The sequence below is a fragment of the Panthera leo genome, chromosome D2 (genome assembly GCF_018350215.1).
Source record: "Panthera leo isolate Ple1 chromosome D2, P.leo_Ple1_pat1.1, whole genome shotgun sequence".
Lineage (NCBI taxonomy): Eukaryota > Metazoa > Chordata > Mammalia > Carnivora > Felidae > Panthera > Panthera leo.
Window position 1 is genome coordinate 16,873,201 of NC_056689.1, and position 15,901 is coordinate 16,889,101.

Sequence of the window (15,901 nt, forward strand, 5' to 3'; positions counted from 1 at the left end):
AAATCGGCTGTATGGGGACTCTTTCGAAGGCACATCTACTCGGGAGGAATTGGCCAGGGTCCCAGGTTGCCAGCTGCTTTGAACTCACTCTCTCTCCCTGGATGGTCAGCTTTGTGTCCCCGTCTAGCTGGCATGCCATGAAATCCTTTGCCAGGAACACTGTTTAATTGACTTCTTGTTGTCAACACACATAAATCTCTGGCTTTCCATACAAGCAGAGCCACATAGAGGGCCCCTCTGCCACCAATGTGTGGACCAGCACAGCAGCTCTCCACAATCTGCATGTGCAGCAGAAACTGCCTGGCCTCTGCAAAACAAATGCACATTCCAGGAATCTGGATACAGCAAGCCCTGGCACCACATGCCGAAACCTTCCAACATTTTCCATGGCACTTACGTTCCAGTTCAAATGTCTTACGAGAGTCCCTCAGTCCCCATGTGTTAACCCTGCTGCTGTGGACTGAATCATGAGCCCTGAATTCTGATGCTGAAGCCCAAACTCTCCCAAACGTGACTGGGGAGAGGGAGCCTTTGGGAAGTCATTGGGGCTACACAGAATAATGAGGGCAGGACCACCGTGTGCGCTCATAGCAACATGGTGGCCTCCGACAAGCCCAGAAGAGAGGCCTTGGAATGAAACCTACCTTGTTGGCACCTTGATCTTGGGACTTTCAGCCTCCAGAACTGTCAGAAAACGAATTTCTGCTGTTTAAACCACCCAATCTGGTATTTCGTTATGGCAGCCTAAGCAGACTAATACACCTGCCTTTCTTTTTAATTCCGCTGCCCTCGACTGTGGTTTCAGCCATGTCAGCCTTTCGGGTTCTCCAGAACTAACCCCAGAACACTGTGATCACCCTTCTCTCAGCACACTCTGCTCCTCTGTCCCCGCTCTGTCCCCCCATTCCCACACTTGGAGGGCTGGCACTCATCTTAATTCTTAGCTTAGATGCCACTCCCAGTGGTGGCTGGCTGTCAGTTTTTGGTGTCACCCATCTTATTTCGAACTCTTCTTCTCCTGGATTCTTAAGCCTATTTATGATCAATCACATAACGTCTCTTTGTTGCACGTACTTTCTCCAATGCAGCTTTATTGCTTAAGGCCCCCGGGCGGCAAGCTTTCATGTAAGCTGGCTGATTTATCACACACCTCCATCAAACTGGTACTTGTTTGACGCCACGTGAGGTGAAGGAAGCCACAGGAAATACAGGTGTGCCACTTCCGACAGCCACCGCCTTTCGCGCTGATGTCACACTGTAATTCAACAAGTCGGTGTAAATGTTTAATACATGTAAAAAGTTAGTGAAATAGGAGCTGGGCTTTGTTTTTCCAAACATGTTTCCAAGAGACTGTTTTATTTTAAAACACACACAGAGTCGGACACAGATGCCTTTTTAACCGTCACGGTGGAGAGAGTTACACTGATTGCTTACAGCGGCTACCTCTTCCTCTCTGCTGAGCCCATGGCTCTCACGTCTCGTGAAGCACGAGCAGATGACTCTCTTCCTTCACACCACTGCTTGCTGGAATAAGAGTCCTCAGATGACAGCAATTATGTGACCACATTTCGCATAACTGTTTGGCAATTATTAAAGTTTTGCAGTTGCCGGCTTTCCTAGGGGTATCTTACAACCTAAGGAAAAAAAACCAGCTCATGAAATGACCTTGAGTTTGCCCATCCCCATACAGCTGTTTAAGCCTGACACCTGTGTGGTTTCACAGGCTGACAAAGCCCCGATGGAGACACCTGACTGTCCGCAGGGGAAGCAGCAGCCCCTCCCCCACTCTACTCCCACCCCCGCCCCACTGGCCAGGCCCAGAGCCAGGATTAGAACCCAGTCTGCTTTCTGAACTTCCAGCCTCCTATGTTCTAGTACATCCACACCCACGTTACATTTGCCATCCATGATTAAGAAACCCATTCTGTCATCCTCACTGAATGAGGGTTTTATTTAGGGTTTGTTTTGGTTATACGCACCTCTTACCAAACTCAAAGGTTGCATGTTCTGAGACTGCAGACAGAATATGACAGAAGACTGGGATTTCATCGTTCATATTTTCTTCAGCAAGAAACTAGCATTTCCACCTTCGCTATTTATGTCAACCATTCCTTTGTCCGTCTACCCTTTCTCTTCAACCCTTCTCTGTCAGCCACACGCCCCGTCCTGGTTTTCCCTTCATCCTGGCAGACATCTGCCTAAAGCTCTTTCATGTAGGTTTGACAAATGTACTGAATTTCATGTAGGGGTACAAAACTGCTACTTGTAAGAATATCCACTCAACGATGTAGTGCTTATTCAATATAATCGGCAGACAAGTATTTTTTTTCAGATGCTAACACTCTCCCCTTCTAAAACTATCCCATCATTCCTATGAGAAAATGTTTGCTATCTCCTCTGACCTTTAGATCTCTTTGCTTATATCCATACTCTCAACTCTCTTTGCATACCATAAACAAATGACCCTGCCTTTCTGGACTGGATTATTTGTTGATAAGCCAATGGCATCTGGAGAAGAGTAAGGCTGGATTATTCTCCCAAGGAGGTGCTATCGGCCCCAATTCTGAGTTCAGAAAGTCTATATGCTGTGAACACTGACCCCAACCCTTTACCGGGGAAAGAAGGGATCCAAGAGTAGACAGGGAGAAAATGAATCCAAGGACTCAGATGAGAGGTATTTTCTCCATGTCCAATAAGATTGGATGTGAAGGGTCCAGATCTCAGACCCTGATTAATTATGCTAGAAGCTGATAATTTTTTTTTTTTAATGTGTATTTATTTTAGAGAGAGAGAGCATGAGCAGGGGAGGGACATAGAGAGGGAGACAGAAGATCCAAAGTAGGCTCTATGTTCACAGCAGTGAGCCCAATGTGGGGCTTGAACTCACGAACCAGGAGATAATGACCTGAGCTGAAGTTGGACGCTCAACCGAGTCACCCAGGTGTCCCTGAGGCCGATAATTTTTTAATTTAATGAAAAAAATTTTAAGTAGGCTCCATGTGGGGCTTGAACTCATGAGCCCTGAGATTAAGATCTGAGCTGAGATCAAGAGTCGGACAATTGGGGCGCCTGGGTGGCGCAGTCGGTTAAGCGTCCGACTTCAGCCAGGTCACGATCTCGCGGTCCGTGAGTTCGAGCCCCGCGTCAGGCTCTGGGCTGATGGCTCGGAGCCTGGAGCCTGTTTCCGATTCTGTGTCTCCCTCTCTCTCTGCCCCTCCCCCGTTCATGCTCTGTCTCTCTCTGTCCCAAAAATAAATAAAAAATGTTGAAAAAAAAATTTAAAAAAAAAAAAAAAAAAAGAGTCGGACAATTAACCGAGCCACTCAGCTGCCCCATATAATTTTTTTTTAAGATTTTGTTTTCAAGTAATCTCTACACCTAGTGTGGGGCTCAAACTCAAACTCTGAGATCAAGAATTGCACGCTCCACCTACTGAGCCAGCCAGGTGTCCCTAGAAGCTGATAGTTGTTATGTTGTGAGGAGACTGCCCATTTTATGCTTGCTGTGTGTTCTCTGCACTTTGTCCTCACTTCCCTTTGGAAAAACCTAGATAATATAAATAGTTCTCTTTATATTAAAACTCTACTGTTGTTCATTTTGATGAAGTCTCTGGTGCCACAGTATACTTTCTTTTTTTACTGTATGGTGATAAATACAATGTGAAACCACATATGTCACTAAACTGTACTTACCAAGCATTTCTTCTAATTTTGTCGCGGCAGGTTCATTCACATTAAATACACTGTGACTATTTCTAGGGGAAGAAAATGCAAAAAACTCTTATCGCATAAACTTGGGTGGGGGGAAGTCAATGTTCATTATTTATACAGTAAGACTACTTTTCTTTTGTTTTCAAGTTTATTTTATTTTTTAGTAGTAATCTGTACACCCAGTGTGGGGCTCGAACTCACGACCCTGAGATCAAAAGTTGAATGTTCCACCGACTGAGCCAGCCAGCCGTCCCTAAGCTTGACCGCTCTTACCTTCATTCACTCAGAAGAGGAAACATCTAATGATCTGCACATACACGTATGTATTTAGGTATTGCACGTGGGCATATACAAGTGTATGCATGCACACACACACTCTACTGTGCTCCCCCAAAATCTTTCTTATAATTAATCTATAAATTTCAATATTCGGTCAAAGCCAAACTGCTGGCCTAAAACACTTTTTTTGCTTCAGTATCATTTTTCTTCATATCCACATAAAATTTGCACAGTAACTCATACTGACGTGACCCATCAGCAGATGGGTGAGGGAGGTACGGTATAATGTTTACAGATCATCTGTTTCTACGACTTTGTCTGGATTCGGGGCTCAATTGTCATTAGCCGTCGCCGCCCCTTCAGCACCCATGCGGTCCCACGCAGTACTTACACTTTCTTCTTCTCTACCACACCTAGCCTCACAAAAGCTGCTAAGGCATTTTTCTGTACATTGGAAGACAATACGTCGTAACACTGCGAGGCACCTGGGACAGAGAAAGAAGTGAGTGGACCACTTCTTGTTTTCAACCACAGGAAATCACCACCCACAGGGGTGTGACTGACCTTGATCAAGAAGCTCACTGGTGAATTTTCTAACTGCATCCAAGTACTGTTTCTCAGTGAAGTCTTCTTCTTCTTCGTGCAAGAGGTATTTGCAAATTATCTGGTTTTAACAGAAAGAGAAAAAGGCAGCCAAATACAATAGGACAGCCAGTAACGTGATAGTGCCCCTCGTCACAGAAAGATACTTTATGTAAGAGCAGAATAAATGCCCTCCAAGGTTTGGGCACAGAAAAGCCACAGAATTCTTGGGTCCCTCTTGAGCTCGTATCACTGCTTATAGTTAGAAAAAAGAGTTTGAAATAGTAGTGACATTTATTAAAATACAATTTCTCACTTTGATGGGTTGCAAATTAAGTGAATCACCATCAGCTTAACAGATCTTACACTGCTTAGGAAGAGAGGACCGAAAGTTTTGCAACTGTTTTTTCTCTAAAAACACCTAATAGGCCCCAAATGCTTGATGGCTTCTAGCACAGAAAGGTGCTTTGAGATAGAAGGAGCATTTATCATTTATCTACTAAGTGCCAGACTTTGTACAAGAACTATCTCATAGGCCACAGCGCCACTCTGCCAGGAGGTCAGTCCCGGGCGCCTCTAACCGGTGCACAGAGCTCAGAAACAGAGCCCTCTTCTTGCAAATATGTACAGTCCCTTGAGAGCTTCCACTGCAAACTCCCCTTCTCCCTTTGAATCCTGGCACAGTTCTTGCTGGGCATATAGACCCTCCCCCCTCTCGAAGCACTCCTAGAGCTCTGACACACTCTTTCTGATACTTGCACCCCAACCTTTCCTTTCCCTTCCAGCATCAGCCTTTAGTGATAGAAATAATTTCTGTATAGAAATTCTGATAGAAATGACTTTCTGCATCATTCAAATCTTGCATTTACTGCGCGCCTACGATGTATCAAACACCTTGCTACGTGCTACGAAAACAGCTGTTAAGATACAGCATGACAGTGCTTGGGTGTAAGTGTAGTTATGTGGCGTCATAAAGCTGCTACCCTCTGGGGTCTGAGAGGGTGAATCACCTGAGAGGTGAATCTTTCACCCTATTGATCAATCTCCCTACTGTTCCACCATTCACCTGGGGGAGACCCTTGCCCTTGGGACCAGAAGGAAGTACAGGCTGGGGGGATCTTAGTTGTACCGGATACGGGAGGATGAAGCAGAACTTCCCAAGAGTTACATACCTGATAAGATTCCACAAAAGGTTTAAAGAGGCCTATTAAAAATTCTAAGACAGGATTTCCTTTCGGGGTGACTAGGATGTCCCTTCTTGTCACTTGTATTGTCTCACTTTTACAGAGCAGGTAACAGCCTTCTTCAAAGTCCTGGTAAGGAAGAGGAGAAGACAGAGTGCGTCCACTAATTTAGGTCAACGGGGACACTGAGAGAACACCAGTTAATTCCACAACCCTTCCGGAAGGTTCCGGTCGTTAGCAGCCAGAGAAGCGTGTGTGCTAACACACAAAATGCGGAACCTCAAACAGCAAACACACAGAAGATTTATAACCCTTAGAAATCACGACCCGGGGGATGGATTTTCTCACTCTGCATGGCCACACTCCTTACATTCCAACAGGAAGGACATCCAGCAGGTCCTCAAAATATGTGGGGTTATGCTTATGCTCAAAATCTGCTGCCCTCATTTTCAACTGAGGAAAACCTGTGCTCCCTGGCACAGCATACAGAAACCTAACTACTTGCCATCCTGGTACACCGCCCGCCGCGGCAAACCAGCGGGCCAGCAAACTACCGGGAATCCGGGAGCCCGATTCCTCATGAGCTGTCTATACCACTGGGTAACACTACTGCTCGCCTATCTCAAAGCAAGAGGCCCGACACATTCCAACAAGTTGTTAACGGGAAAATGTGTGGCAGTCGGTAAATTTTAAGTTTATTTATTTTGAGAGACAGAGCGAGCCAGAGAGCCAGACAGAGCGAGTGGGGGAGGGGCAGAGAGAAAGGAGACCTAGAATTCCAAGCAGGCTCCACGCTTGCCAGCACGGAGCCCAACATGGGGTTCAAACTCACGAAACCGCAAGATCATCACCTGAACCTAAACCAAGAGTTGGACGCTTAATGAACCAAACCACCCAGGTGCCCCTGCTGGTTGGTAAATTTTTAACAAAACGGTGTTGATTTATTTACAGTGGCTGCACTGAAGGTTGAAAGAAAGACTCTCTTCTCACCGAATAAGCCCTACATTACTGATTAAACTTGACCAAGAACCAAAACAGAGCTTGCTGAGCTGTGAGTGTCCAAGTGTCTCTTTAATTCTGCCAAATGAAGCCTTGGAGAAAGGGAGGTCACACTCGTGGATGCCAGCCTACCATTTCCAGAACTCACACTGCGAACACACTTGGGCTCTTCGGCTGTAAGGATTTACCTTGACTGTGTTTCCTGGAAGGAAGATGAACTCATCTGAAAAAACACTGACCAGGAAGCGAAAGCAACCGTAGACATCCTCTGGAAATAAATTAATTACATCAAATTACAACATTGCTTTTGAAGGGAGTACCAAGAGGTCCTTGACTTTCCAAAATGCACTGCTTCAAAGGCATGTTATTCAAAGCCAGGGACAAGAATTAGGGCCCCCAAAGGAAGCTATAACCAATCCAAATTTTACGTACAGAACAAACTATAGTTTAGCAGTTTCAATATTGAATCTTAATCACAACTAGGCCTCAAACCAGTCAGTTTGGTGACGAACAAGATGCCACATTTCTTGGACGCAAGGGTCCTTCACTTTCTCCTGCCCATGGTTCCTTAGTAGAGACGGAAAGCAATGACTTACTTCAGTCCCTTCTCTATTCATATTTCCTGCTGTCTTTACTGTATCTTTAGCACTAGAAGACACTAGCACACAGTAGAAAATGCGGATTCTCCAGACACGTAGGTCTACCTCGCCCATCAACCACAGAGCCTTCTTCATTTTTCTGACATATGCTATGAACTTCTCATTAGAAGAATATACAGACGCATGGACAGGAAATGTTGCCTCCAATTTCAGGGTGTCCCCAACACTCTAGAAGACCATGCATGTGATCCTTAGTTGTGAATGAATTTCAATGTAAGAAACCTCAGATCAAGATTTGAGTTTCCTGGGTCTTGAACTAAACTGACTTCTCTCCAGGGCCATTTCCCCATCCACAAAATGAGGGCATGGACACAGGACCTGTGAGGTTCATTCCAATGCAGGTCTATGGTTGGCACTGATAATTCTTTCTTTGGAGCTTTGAAAAACAAAAACAAGCACAGCAATGTGTGGGCCACAGTCCAGACCCACTGAATCAGAACGGGGCTCGCCCTTAGTAATTCCAGCATAGCCTGGGTAGAAAACCCCTGACCTCGACTACAGGTTCCGGTGGACAAAAACGGTTTTATTCATTGTTTACACTCCTCATCGCCACTGGGACGCTACTGGGTATCTAGTAAGCACTCCTGCGCTGCTGGATTGTTGTGCCCATGCTGACTGGGACAAGGACAGCCGTGCTCTAGTCCCAGAACCTTCCTTAGGTGATGAGGTACCTTTCCAGGCCTCACTTCCCTTACTTATAAATGGAGAGGTTTAGGTTAGATGATTTCTTAGGTCCCTTTCAACTCCCAAATGTTAAGTGGATGGCCATGTATTTAGGGAACAAGCCTAGCTTCTTCTTAGTACACAGGGCCCCTTCTTTGATGGTGTCTGGGACGCACACGTGTGGCTGAGCGTGATAAGGCTTCAAATGCTGCTCCCTATATACGGAGCTGAACGGCCAGGTCTCTTCTAAAGTTCAAGACCACATTCCCGAAAGTTACCTTTCCGCAACCCGGGGGTCATGTGCAGTGCCATGGCTACTAAGGAAGGGCGGACAAAAATGTTGAGCAACTGGTTCCTGTAAGCTGAGCACATGAGGAGAGTGATATGCTGGAAGAGAAGCCCATGGACCACTTCTGAGTCTCCGGAGTCCACATTCAGAACCACCTGGTCTTTGACAAGGCTGGCGATGTTGGAATGCAGAAGAAGGTTGGACTGGATAACTTCTTCAGCAGCTTCATTATCTACACACAAAGACAATGCGTTCAGGCAGCAAAGAAATGGGATGGGTTCCCTGATGGGAGTCTTAGGCCAGTGTATGCATCAACGTTAGGGACCTGACAGATTTACTTTCAAGCGCCAGGTTCTGGTTTTAGGCTCTACCAACTGAAGTAGTGATACCCTACATGAAAGATACCTATTTCTTTCTCTCTTTCTTTTTTAAGTAATCTCTATGCCCAACGTGGGGCTCAAACTCACAATCCTGAGATCAAGTGTCACATGCTGTTCCCACTGAGCCAGCCAGGTGCCCCTGTGAAGGGTATTTTCTAAAAGCAGTATAAACTCTGAGGACAGTTAATGCACTTTCTTATCTACCCCTAAATTGTCAGCCACTCTGAAATGCATACCAATTCCCAGTCTAAAAACCAACACTTCCTCAGGAACCAAGGGTATCCAGAGTTTTGTAATAGCAAGTTACAGGATAAGAAAATCACATGCATGTGAATTCACAAAATACTAAGAAGGCTCATGATGAAAACATACTTCACACACACACACACACACACACACACCCCTTGCTTAGACCAATTAATTCCAAGATGGCAAGAATATTGCTTTGCAACTTTGCTGGTGAACAAAGGGTAATCCCAGAGGCACTCCCCTAGCACCAGGCTTCCCTGGGCACAGGCAGACGCTGAGGAGGTTTTCTGGTTTTTTCACATCGGAGAAAACTAAAGAACTGAGCCCCTAACAGATGCTGGTAACTTACCACCTGACACTATGCTGGCCTAGAGAAGGCCAAGAAGTTAGTATTACAGAAGCATAAGGAAGAGATGGTGATATTTAACCAACATTCATGGCAAGGGAAATCATTTTACTGTTTCCCTGAGCCAAAGAGCTGGTTGCCGGGTATGTAGCCAGGCACACTGGTCAAGCTGGGCAAAGTCTGCTGATGCTTTGTGGAAGAGACAACTAAGGGGCGTGGGGTTTCCTTCTGGACTCGATCACGTCGCTCTAGATGCACATGTCTTGTCTCCGCTTGCTCAAGGTAATGACATATGGTAATGTTATATACATGATATGACATGGCATAATGATACATGTATCATGAAGACCTCTTGACAGGAGAATGCTTAGGAATACGTGGTAAGTGGAGTAAGGAAGAAAAAAGGAACTGAACGGATATACCACATTCTGAATCGGAAATCATATTTAATCACTCTGTTACTGTTACCTAGATACCAACAGACTCTCACTCTATAATAACAAGTTATTTTAGTTGCTGAATAGATACTCTTAGCTACAGACTGGCCTACTTCTTCCATCTTGAGAAAACAAAAACGCTTGGAAAGACAGGTGCCTAGGTTTTCACATGCTCCTGGGCCAAGTAGGAGTCAGCACTTTACCTACGCTTTTCTCATGATTTTCTACCTGAAGCACACTCAGCGTGTCCTTTGCCGCCCACGGGAACATGTGTCTGACTCATCTTTGTTTCCCTGCTGGTGACCACTTCTGCTGGCAGTTCTGCCTAAACGCCTCATAGCCCCACCTCAGCTCTGCCATTGTCTCGTTCAGGCTCCTTCCCTTCCCATTCATGTGGCCCAGCTTGAAAACGGACACTGGTTGTTTTCTACAGTTGTTTGCAGTCATGTTCCCCTGCTTAAAATCCTCGACTGTGGGGTGCCTGGGTGGCTCAGTTGGTGAAGTGTCCAGCTCTTGATTTCAGCTCAGGTCGTGATCTCACTGTTCGTGGGTTCAAGCCCTACGTCGGGCTCTGTGCTGACAGCATGGAGTCTGCTTGGGATTCTCTCTCTCTCTCTCTCTCTCTCTCTCTCTCTCTCTCAAAAATAAATTAAGGGGCGACCAGGTAGCTTAGTCAGTTAAGTGTCCGATCTTGGCTCAGGTGATATCTCACGGTTCGTGAGCTTGAGCCCCGCATTCGGCTCTCTGCTGTCAGCACAGAGCTTGCTTCCGATCCTCTGTCTCCCTCTCTCTCTGCCCCTTTCCCACGCTCTCTCTCTCCAAAATAAATAAACATAAAAAAATAAATAAACTTAAAAAACAAATCTGCGATTGAGTCCCGTAAACTACAGCTTCCAGTCCAGATCCCCCAGGCAGCAGACCCAGCTAATCCAGCCTGTGTCCACATCTTTACCTTCCATCATCCCTCTCCCAGAGCCAACACTGTAAGCTCACCCACCCACCTGCAGGCCAGCATTACCATGATGCGGTGCTGTTGCACCATTTCACATTTCCCAATCCCTACGTTAGCAATCCCTTGCCCGCTCGTCTTTCAGAATGGCTCCTGCTTTTCCATCAAGATAGGTTCAAAAGTCATTTCTATGAAACCTTCCCCGAGCGTGGCCCTTCCCTACACAGGGGTCTCAGCAACGCTCTGCGGTCCATTCAAAGTTCTTTGTGTGTGTTTCGCTGGCCCCGCTTCACTAGATGCCCCGCCCCTGCCTTCCACACGCCAGGAGGACGTCCCACACAGGGGTTGCGCCTTGTTCTCTCCGGCCTCTGGGTAGTTCCCACCACCCACCAGGCACTCAAGAGGTTTAATGAGTGACCAGTGGGGAGCTATGAACGGATTACATTTCCAACTGTGGTCTCTGCAATTTTGACTCAAAGAGATTGGAAACAGCTAAAGCTAACACTTGGCACACACGTCCCAAACTCCCGGCAAAGTATTTATAACGCCAATGAGGGCTTTATAAAGTTGTCATTTTCCGAGAATCGTATAAAGGTCCACGAGACTGGCCCTTTGGTCCTTTTGATGGGGTGAAGCGAATGGGCTGCAAATCTAATGTGGTTTAAAACGAGGTGGGTGTATTACACCGACGACGGTGAGCAGTGAGTAATGCGTAGAACTGTCCAATCAAGGCTGCACACCTGAAACAAAACACGTGACGCTAACTGTATTTTAGTAAAAAAAAAAAAAAAAAACTTTGAAAAAATAAAAATAACAAGAAGTGGGTACGGAGGGAGGAATATGCGGAGGAAATAAGATTCATCCACTCTCCACCCTGCTAGGTGCCAAGGAGGCAGCATTTTAATTGACATACCCAGAGTCTCATAGGAAGAAGTGACACATAAGCAATTGTTCTCAAATAATCAACATACTGTATTCAGTGTCCCCCAGTGATAAAAACAAATGACGTTTTCTTTCTGTCTGGGGTGCCTGGGTGGCTCAGTCAGTTAAGCATCGACTCTTGATTCGGCTCAGGTCATGATCTCACAGTTTGTGAGTTCAAGTCCCTCATAGGGCTCTGTGCTGAGCCTGTGGAGCCGGCTTGAGATTCTCTCTCTCTCCCCCTCTCTGCCCCTCCCCTGCTTGCTCTCTCTCGCTCTCAAAATAAATAAATAAACTTAAAAAAAAAGTTTTCTTTCTCTCTGAGCAAAGCTTTGCTCGGTGTCCTGTGTAGGTGTTTCATGTCTAAGTGACAGCTTTTCCAAATTAAGAAACAAAAAGCAAGCACGCTCCTCACATACATCTCACATACGTACCGGGCCAGGTGAGAAACCCCCCGAAGGCCTGCGTTAAGCTTTTCAGCCATAAAGTCTTCTCCACCAGAGCATCAAAGTCCATGGAAGGCTGGTTCTGAAGCAGAACAGCAGCCATGAGGGCCCACGGGCTGAGAACCAGGTTTTGAATTTGCAGAAGCTGCATTTTATAGGCAACTTCAGTGACAAAGGCATGCATGTCCTCTGACTGTTTCTGAGGGATATACCTGTAAGGAAGAACAGGGAATAACAAATTACAGTTTTGCTACCCACACTGATGTGAATGGTGGGGGAGGGGAACGGGAGAAGGCAGACCCTTTAGAAGGGTTCTCATTCTTTCTGCCAACCGAATTCTCTCAGGTCACAGTGCAAGAATATACTTTCACTGTGGTGTAATCTGTCCCTCTGTCTCTACGGTATGCTCTTGAGAGGTGATAAAATACACTCAGGGGGACACAGTCCTATTCTTCCTGGTTCCAGGCAAAACAACTTCTGTTGTTTTACAACTAGGATGTATCACTTCCTCTGAAACCTGATGCTTCCCCCAGTGGACTGAACTACTCTGCCCTCTCAGAATTCGCTCGTTGCCCTTTGAACACCTCTCTCACAGAACACACCAGCTTACATGGTAACTGCTCATGCCTGCCCTGGATGGGCTACACAGCTTGCCTGACTGCTACGCTGCTCTGCTGAGAAGCTCACGATCCTCGCCTGACAGATTCTTCAGGCACGGATCACCAAACTTGGCATCAAATATCAGGAACCTATACAGGACAGGCTAAAGCAGGGACAGGCACAGGACCTGAGAGTGTCCACACCGTAAGGCGGCTTAATGGGAAAGCTAGAGCCAGTGAGGGCACCGCGTCCTACGTATCCGAGATCTACGGCGTGAAGCCTGTGGCAGCATAAGGCTACCATCTGCTTGATCGCCAGCGAGGCCGCTAGTGAGGCACTCCAGCTGCCGTGGAATCACTGGCGCTACGGACGAATTACGAATGATGATGTGGTCATGTGAAGCCTGTCTGAGCAGGTGGTTTCTGTCTCCCTTACTTCCCCATGTGTATTTCTCTAAATTAAGAAAATCCAAAGGTGTATCTGCACCTGCATCCTGAAAGAACCTAATACATTTCTGTGCCCATAAAACAATAACCTGTTTTTAAAAAATTACTTGAGAGAGAGAGAGAGAGAGAGAGAGAGAGAGAGGGAGGCAGAGCATGCGAGAGTGGGGGAGAGGGGCAGAGGGGAAGGGGGAAGGACAGAGAGAGAATGCCAAGCAGGCTCCACGCTCAGCGCAGAGCCCGACGGTGGGGCCTGATCCCACGGCCCAGGGACCACGATTTGGGCCAAAATCCAGAGTAGCGTGCTCTACCAACTGAGCCACATGGGCGCCCCAAAACTATAACCTTCTTGAGGACTGGGACTCACCGCCATTCATTCTGGCCACATAATCCTTTCTAGGATTAACCACACTTTGGCCGACCTACCAATAGTGCTCAACGATTCCCACACATGCAGTACGGGCAGCGCACTGCACACTGTGGTGTAGCGTAGGCGGTAGGGCACTGGCTCCCCTGAGAATGAGCACTGACCTTGCCTATTTGACACACGTATCCTGCAAATGTAATTCTTTAATTGAGGCTTTCTGCTCCTCTGATACGTCATCTCGGATAACTAAGTTGCAGTCCTAGAAGGGGTCAACTCAAGAATCACAACTACCCTTCCAGATTTTCATCCTAATATCTATGTCGGTTATGAAAACACAGGTCTTGCACCTTGGAATCAAGTTATACGGGCTCCGACTCATCCTTCCAGCTGCCAGAGATCGAAGTGACACAGGGTCTCCGAAGTACACGTGGATATTTCCAAAATTTTCAGAGAGAATCTTCCTGGCTTTCAACAATCCCTAGTGGCGTCACGACAGGGGAAATGGGGATAAACAGGAGTAAGTTCAGAAAGGAGTTGGTGTATAAATGAGCATTTTCTCTGAATTCAAGTAAAATCAAATTCAAATAAAAGTTTGGTTGTCCTAAATTTACGCACAGTTGTGGACTCCTTTGGCTTAGGCACCCCCAGAAGCTCATACGCATAAAGAGTTTCTTCCAGTATCTTGTCGTAACTGATGCTAACTGGAACAAGGTACGTATCAAAAACTTCTCTTTTAAAAAATGGTTCCATCACAATATTCAGAAGACCTGTAAACAGGGAGAAAGGGTTTTCCAGATGTATTGAAAAGTGGAGTAAACAAGGGGACACAAACAGGAAGACCCTGAAGTGCACAATAGATACTAAGCCCATAAATAGAAACAGTTACAACTTAAACAGTTAGGCTTAAAAAAGAAAGAATATCTTGCCCAAAAGAAAAAAAAAAAAAAAGTGCCAAGCTCTATCCAGTAGCTGTGACCACACCACATCTTCTGGATTTGTATTCTTCCTTCAATCTCTAAAGGACCTACCAAATTTTGGAGTCAGTGTCTTGGCAGAGCGACTTCTTGTCCCTTCGAGGAAAAATTCAACAGGAGCATAACCACTCTTTAAAGAGAAAACAGAAACAAAACAAAACACAAAACCCATTGCCTAGTCTCAGAGTGAGAAATGCTTTTTCCCCATACCCAAACCATTTATTTATATATTATATATATATGTAATATATATTTATTAAATATAATTTTAAAATATAATTATTAAACATAATTATTAAATGTAATTTATCGTCAGATTGCCTCCATACAACCACCCAATGCTCATCCCAACAGGTGCCCTTCTTTTGATTCCTTCCCCCAGGCTCCCGACCCCCCACATCCAGCCTTTGGAACCAACACTGTGCACGTGCAGGGCGCAGGGGCAAAGCACGGGCGAGAGGGCCACAGGTCACACAGGCTGCGGAGGTCATGTGCGTTCCTGCAGCGGGACGAGTGGCTGAGTGTTCGGGAAGGAGGAATTTAAGCTCCTCCAGCAAGCTCGAAAGTACTCGGGAATTATCTGCATTTACCCGTAGCATGGTTTTCACGTATTCAGAGAACACGGCCCAGTAAAGTTTATTGCCACCAAAGGTGCGTCGCATGAAAAAGGCACCCGACATCCGCAGCAGCTCACTGACCATTTTCATTCCGAGGAAGTCTAGGAAATAAATACAGAAGGGGATCATCTTTTTTTGCAGGTCTTGGAACTTTCCATAAATACCTCAACTCACATTCTATGAAGAAAGATTTTGTGTGTGGAAAACACCACTATGATATTAATAATTACACTTCCCAGGGCGCCTGGGTGGCTCAGTCGGTTAAGCAACTGACTTCGGCTCAGGTCATGATCTCGCGGTTCATGAGTTCAAGCCCCGCATCGGGCTCTGTGCTGACAGCTCAGAGCCTGGAGCCTGCTTCAGATTCTGTGTCTCCCTCTTTCTCTGGCCCTTCCCCTCTTGAGCTCTGTCTCTCTCTTTCTCTCTCTCTCTCAAAAAATAAACATTAAAAAAACAATTAAAAAAAAATAATTACACTTCCCTACATGAACATCCGTTAAGGACCTCTAACAGTCTGATGGGAGAGGAGGGGCCGTGTGGGCAGGCCAGCTGGGAGGCTACCTCAAGGGCCACCGGGCGCCTTGGCGTTTATGGCCAGACCCACCAGAGACCGTGGCCTCAGTGGGCAAGTGGCTAGCTCAATGATGTCATCATGCCGAGGTCTTCAGTTAGCACTGCTGCCGACCTGGACGACAGACCAGCACATGTGGTCCATGCTGGACAGCTGTCCAGAGCGACCTTCTTTTTCTTTTTGTTATCCACCTTTCTTTTTTTACCCGGCCTTCTCTGAGTGGCACAGAATAAATC

At 46.2% G+C, this 15,901-nt stretch overlaps 1 protein-coding gene across 3 annotated transcripts in view; it reads right to left on the minus strand.

Annotated features, from left to right (window-relative positions):
* Nucleotides 1–1,337: 1,337 nt before the first annotated feature.
* The window catches only part of GNPAT (glyceronephosphate O-acyltransferase), a 33,276-nt gene continuing 18,712 nt past the window's right edge, over nucleotides 1,338–15,901 (minus strand). For all 3 annotated transcript variants that reach the window (XM_042907625.1, XM_042907626.1, XM_042907627.1), the window contains exons 5-16: nucleotides 15,068–15,195; nucleotides 14,532–14,607; nucleotides 14,119–14,270; nucleotides 13,851–13,981; nucleotides 12,082–12,305; nucleotides 8,355–8,597; nucleotides 6,943–7,022; nucleotides 5,744–5,884; nucleotides 4,554–4,653; nucleotides 4,381–4,474; nucleotides 3,693–3,754; nucleotides 1,338–1,634 (exon numbers count right to left, since the gene is read on the minus strand). In XM_042907625.1, coding sequence (XP_042763559.1) covers nucleotides 1,591–1,634; nucleotides 3,693–3,754; nucleotides 4,381–4,474; nucleotides 4,554–4,653; nucleotides 5,744–5,884; nucleotides 6,943–7,022; nucleotides 8,355–8,597; nucleotides 12,082–12,305; nucleotides 13,851–13,981; nucleotides 14,119–14,270; nucleotides 14,532–14,607; nucleotides 15,068–15,195 — 1,475 coding nt within the window. In that variant the 3' untranslated portion in view covers nucleotides 1,338–1,590. The remainder of the gene's footprint in view (nucleotides 1,635–3,692; nucleotides 3,755–4,380; nucleotides 4,475–4,553; nucleotides 4,654–5,743; nucleotides 5,885–6,942; nucleotides 7,023–8,354; nucleotides 8,598–12,081; nucleotides 12,306–13,850; nucleotides 13,982–14,118; nucleotides 14,271–14,531; nucleotides 14,608–15,067; nucleotides 15,196–15,901) is intronic.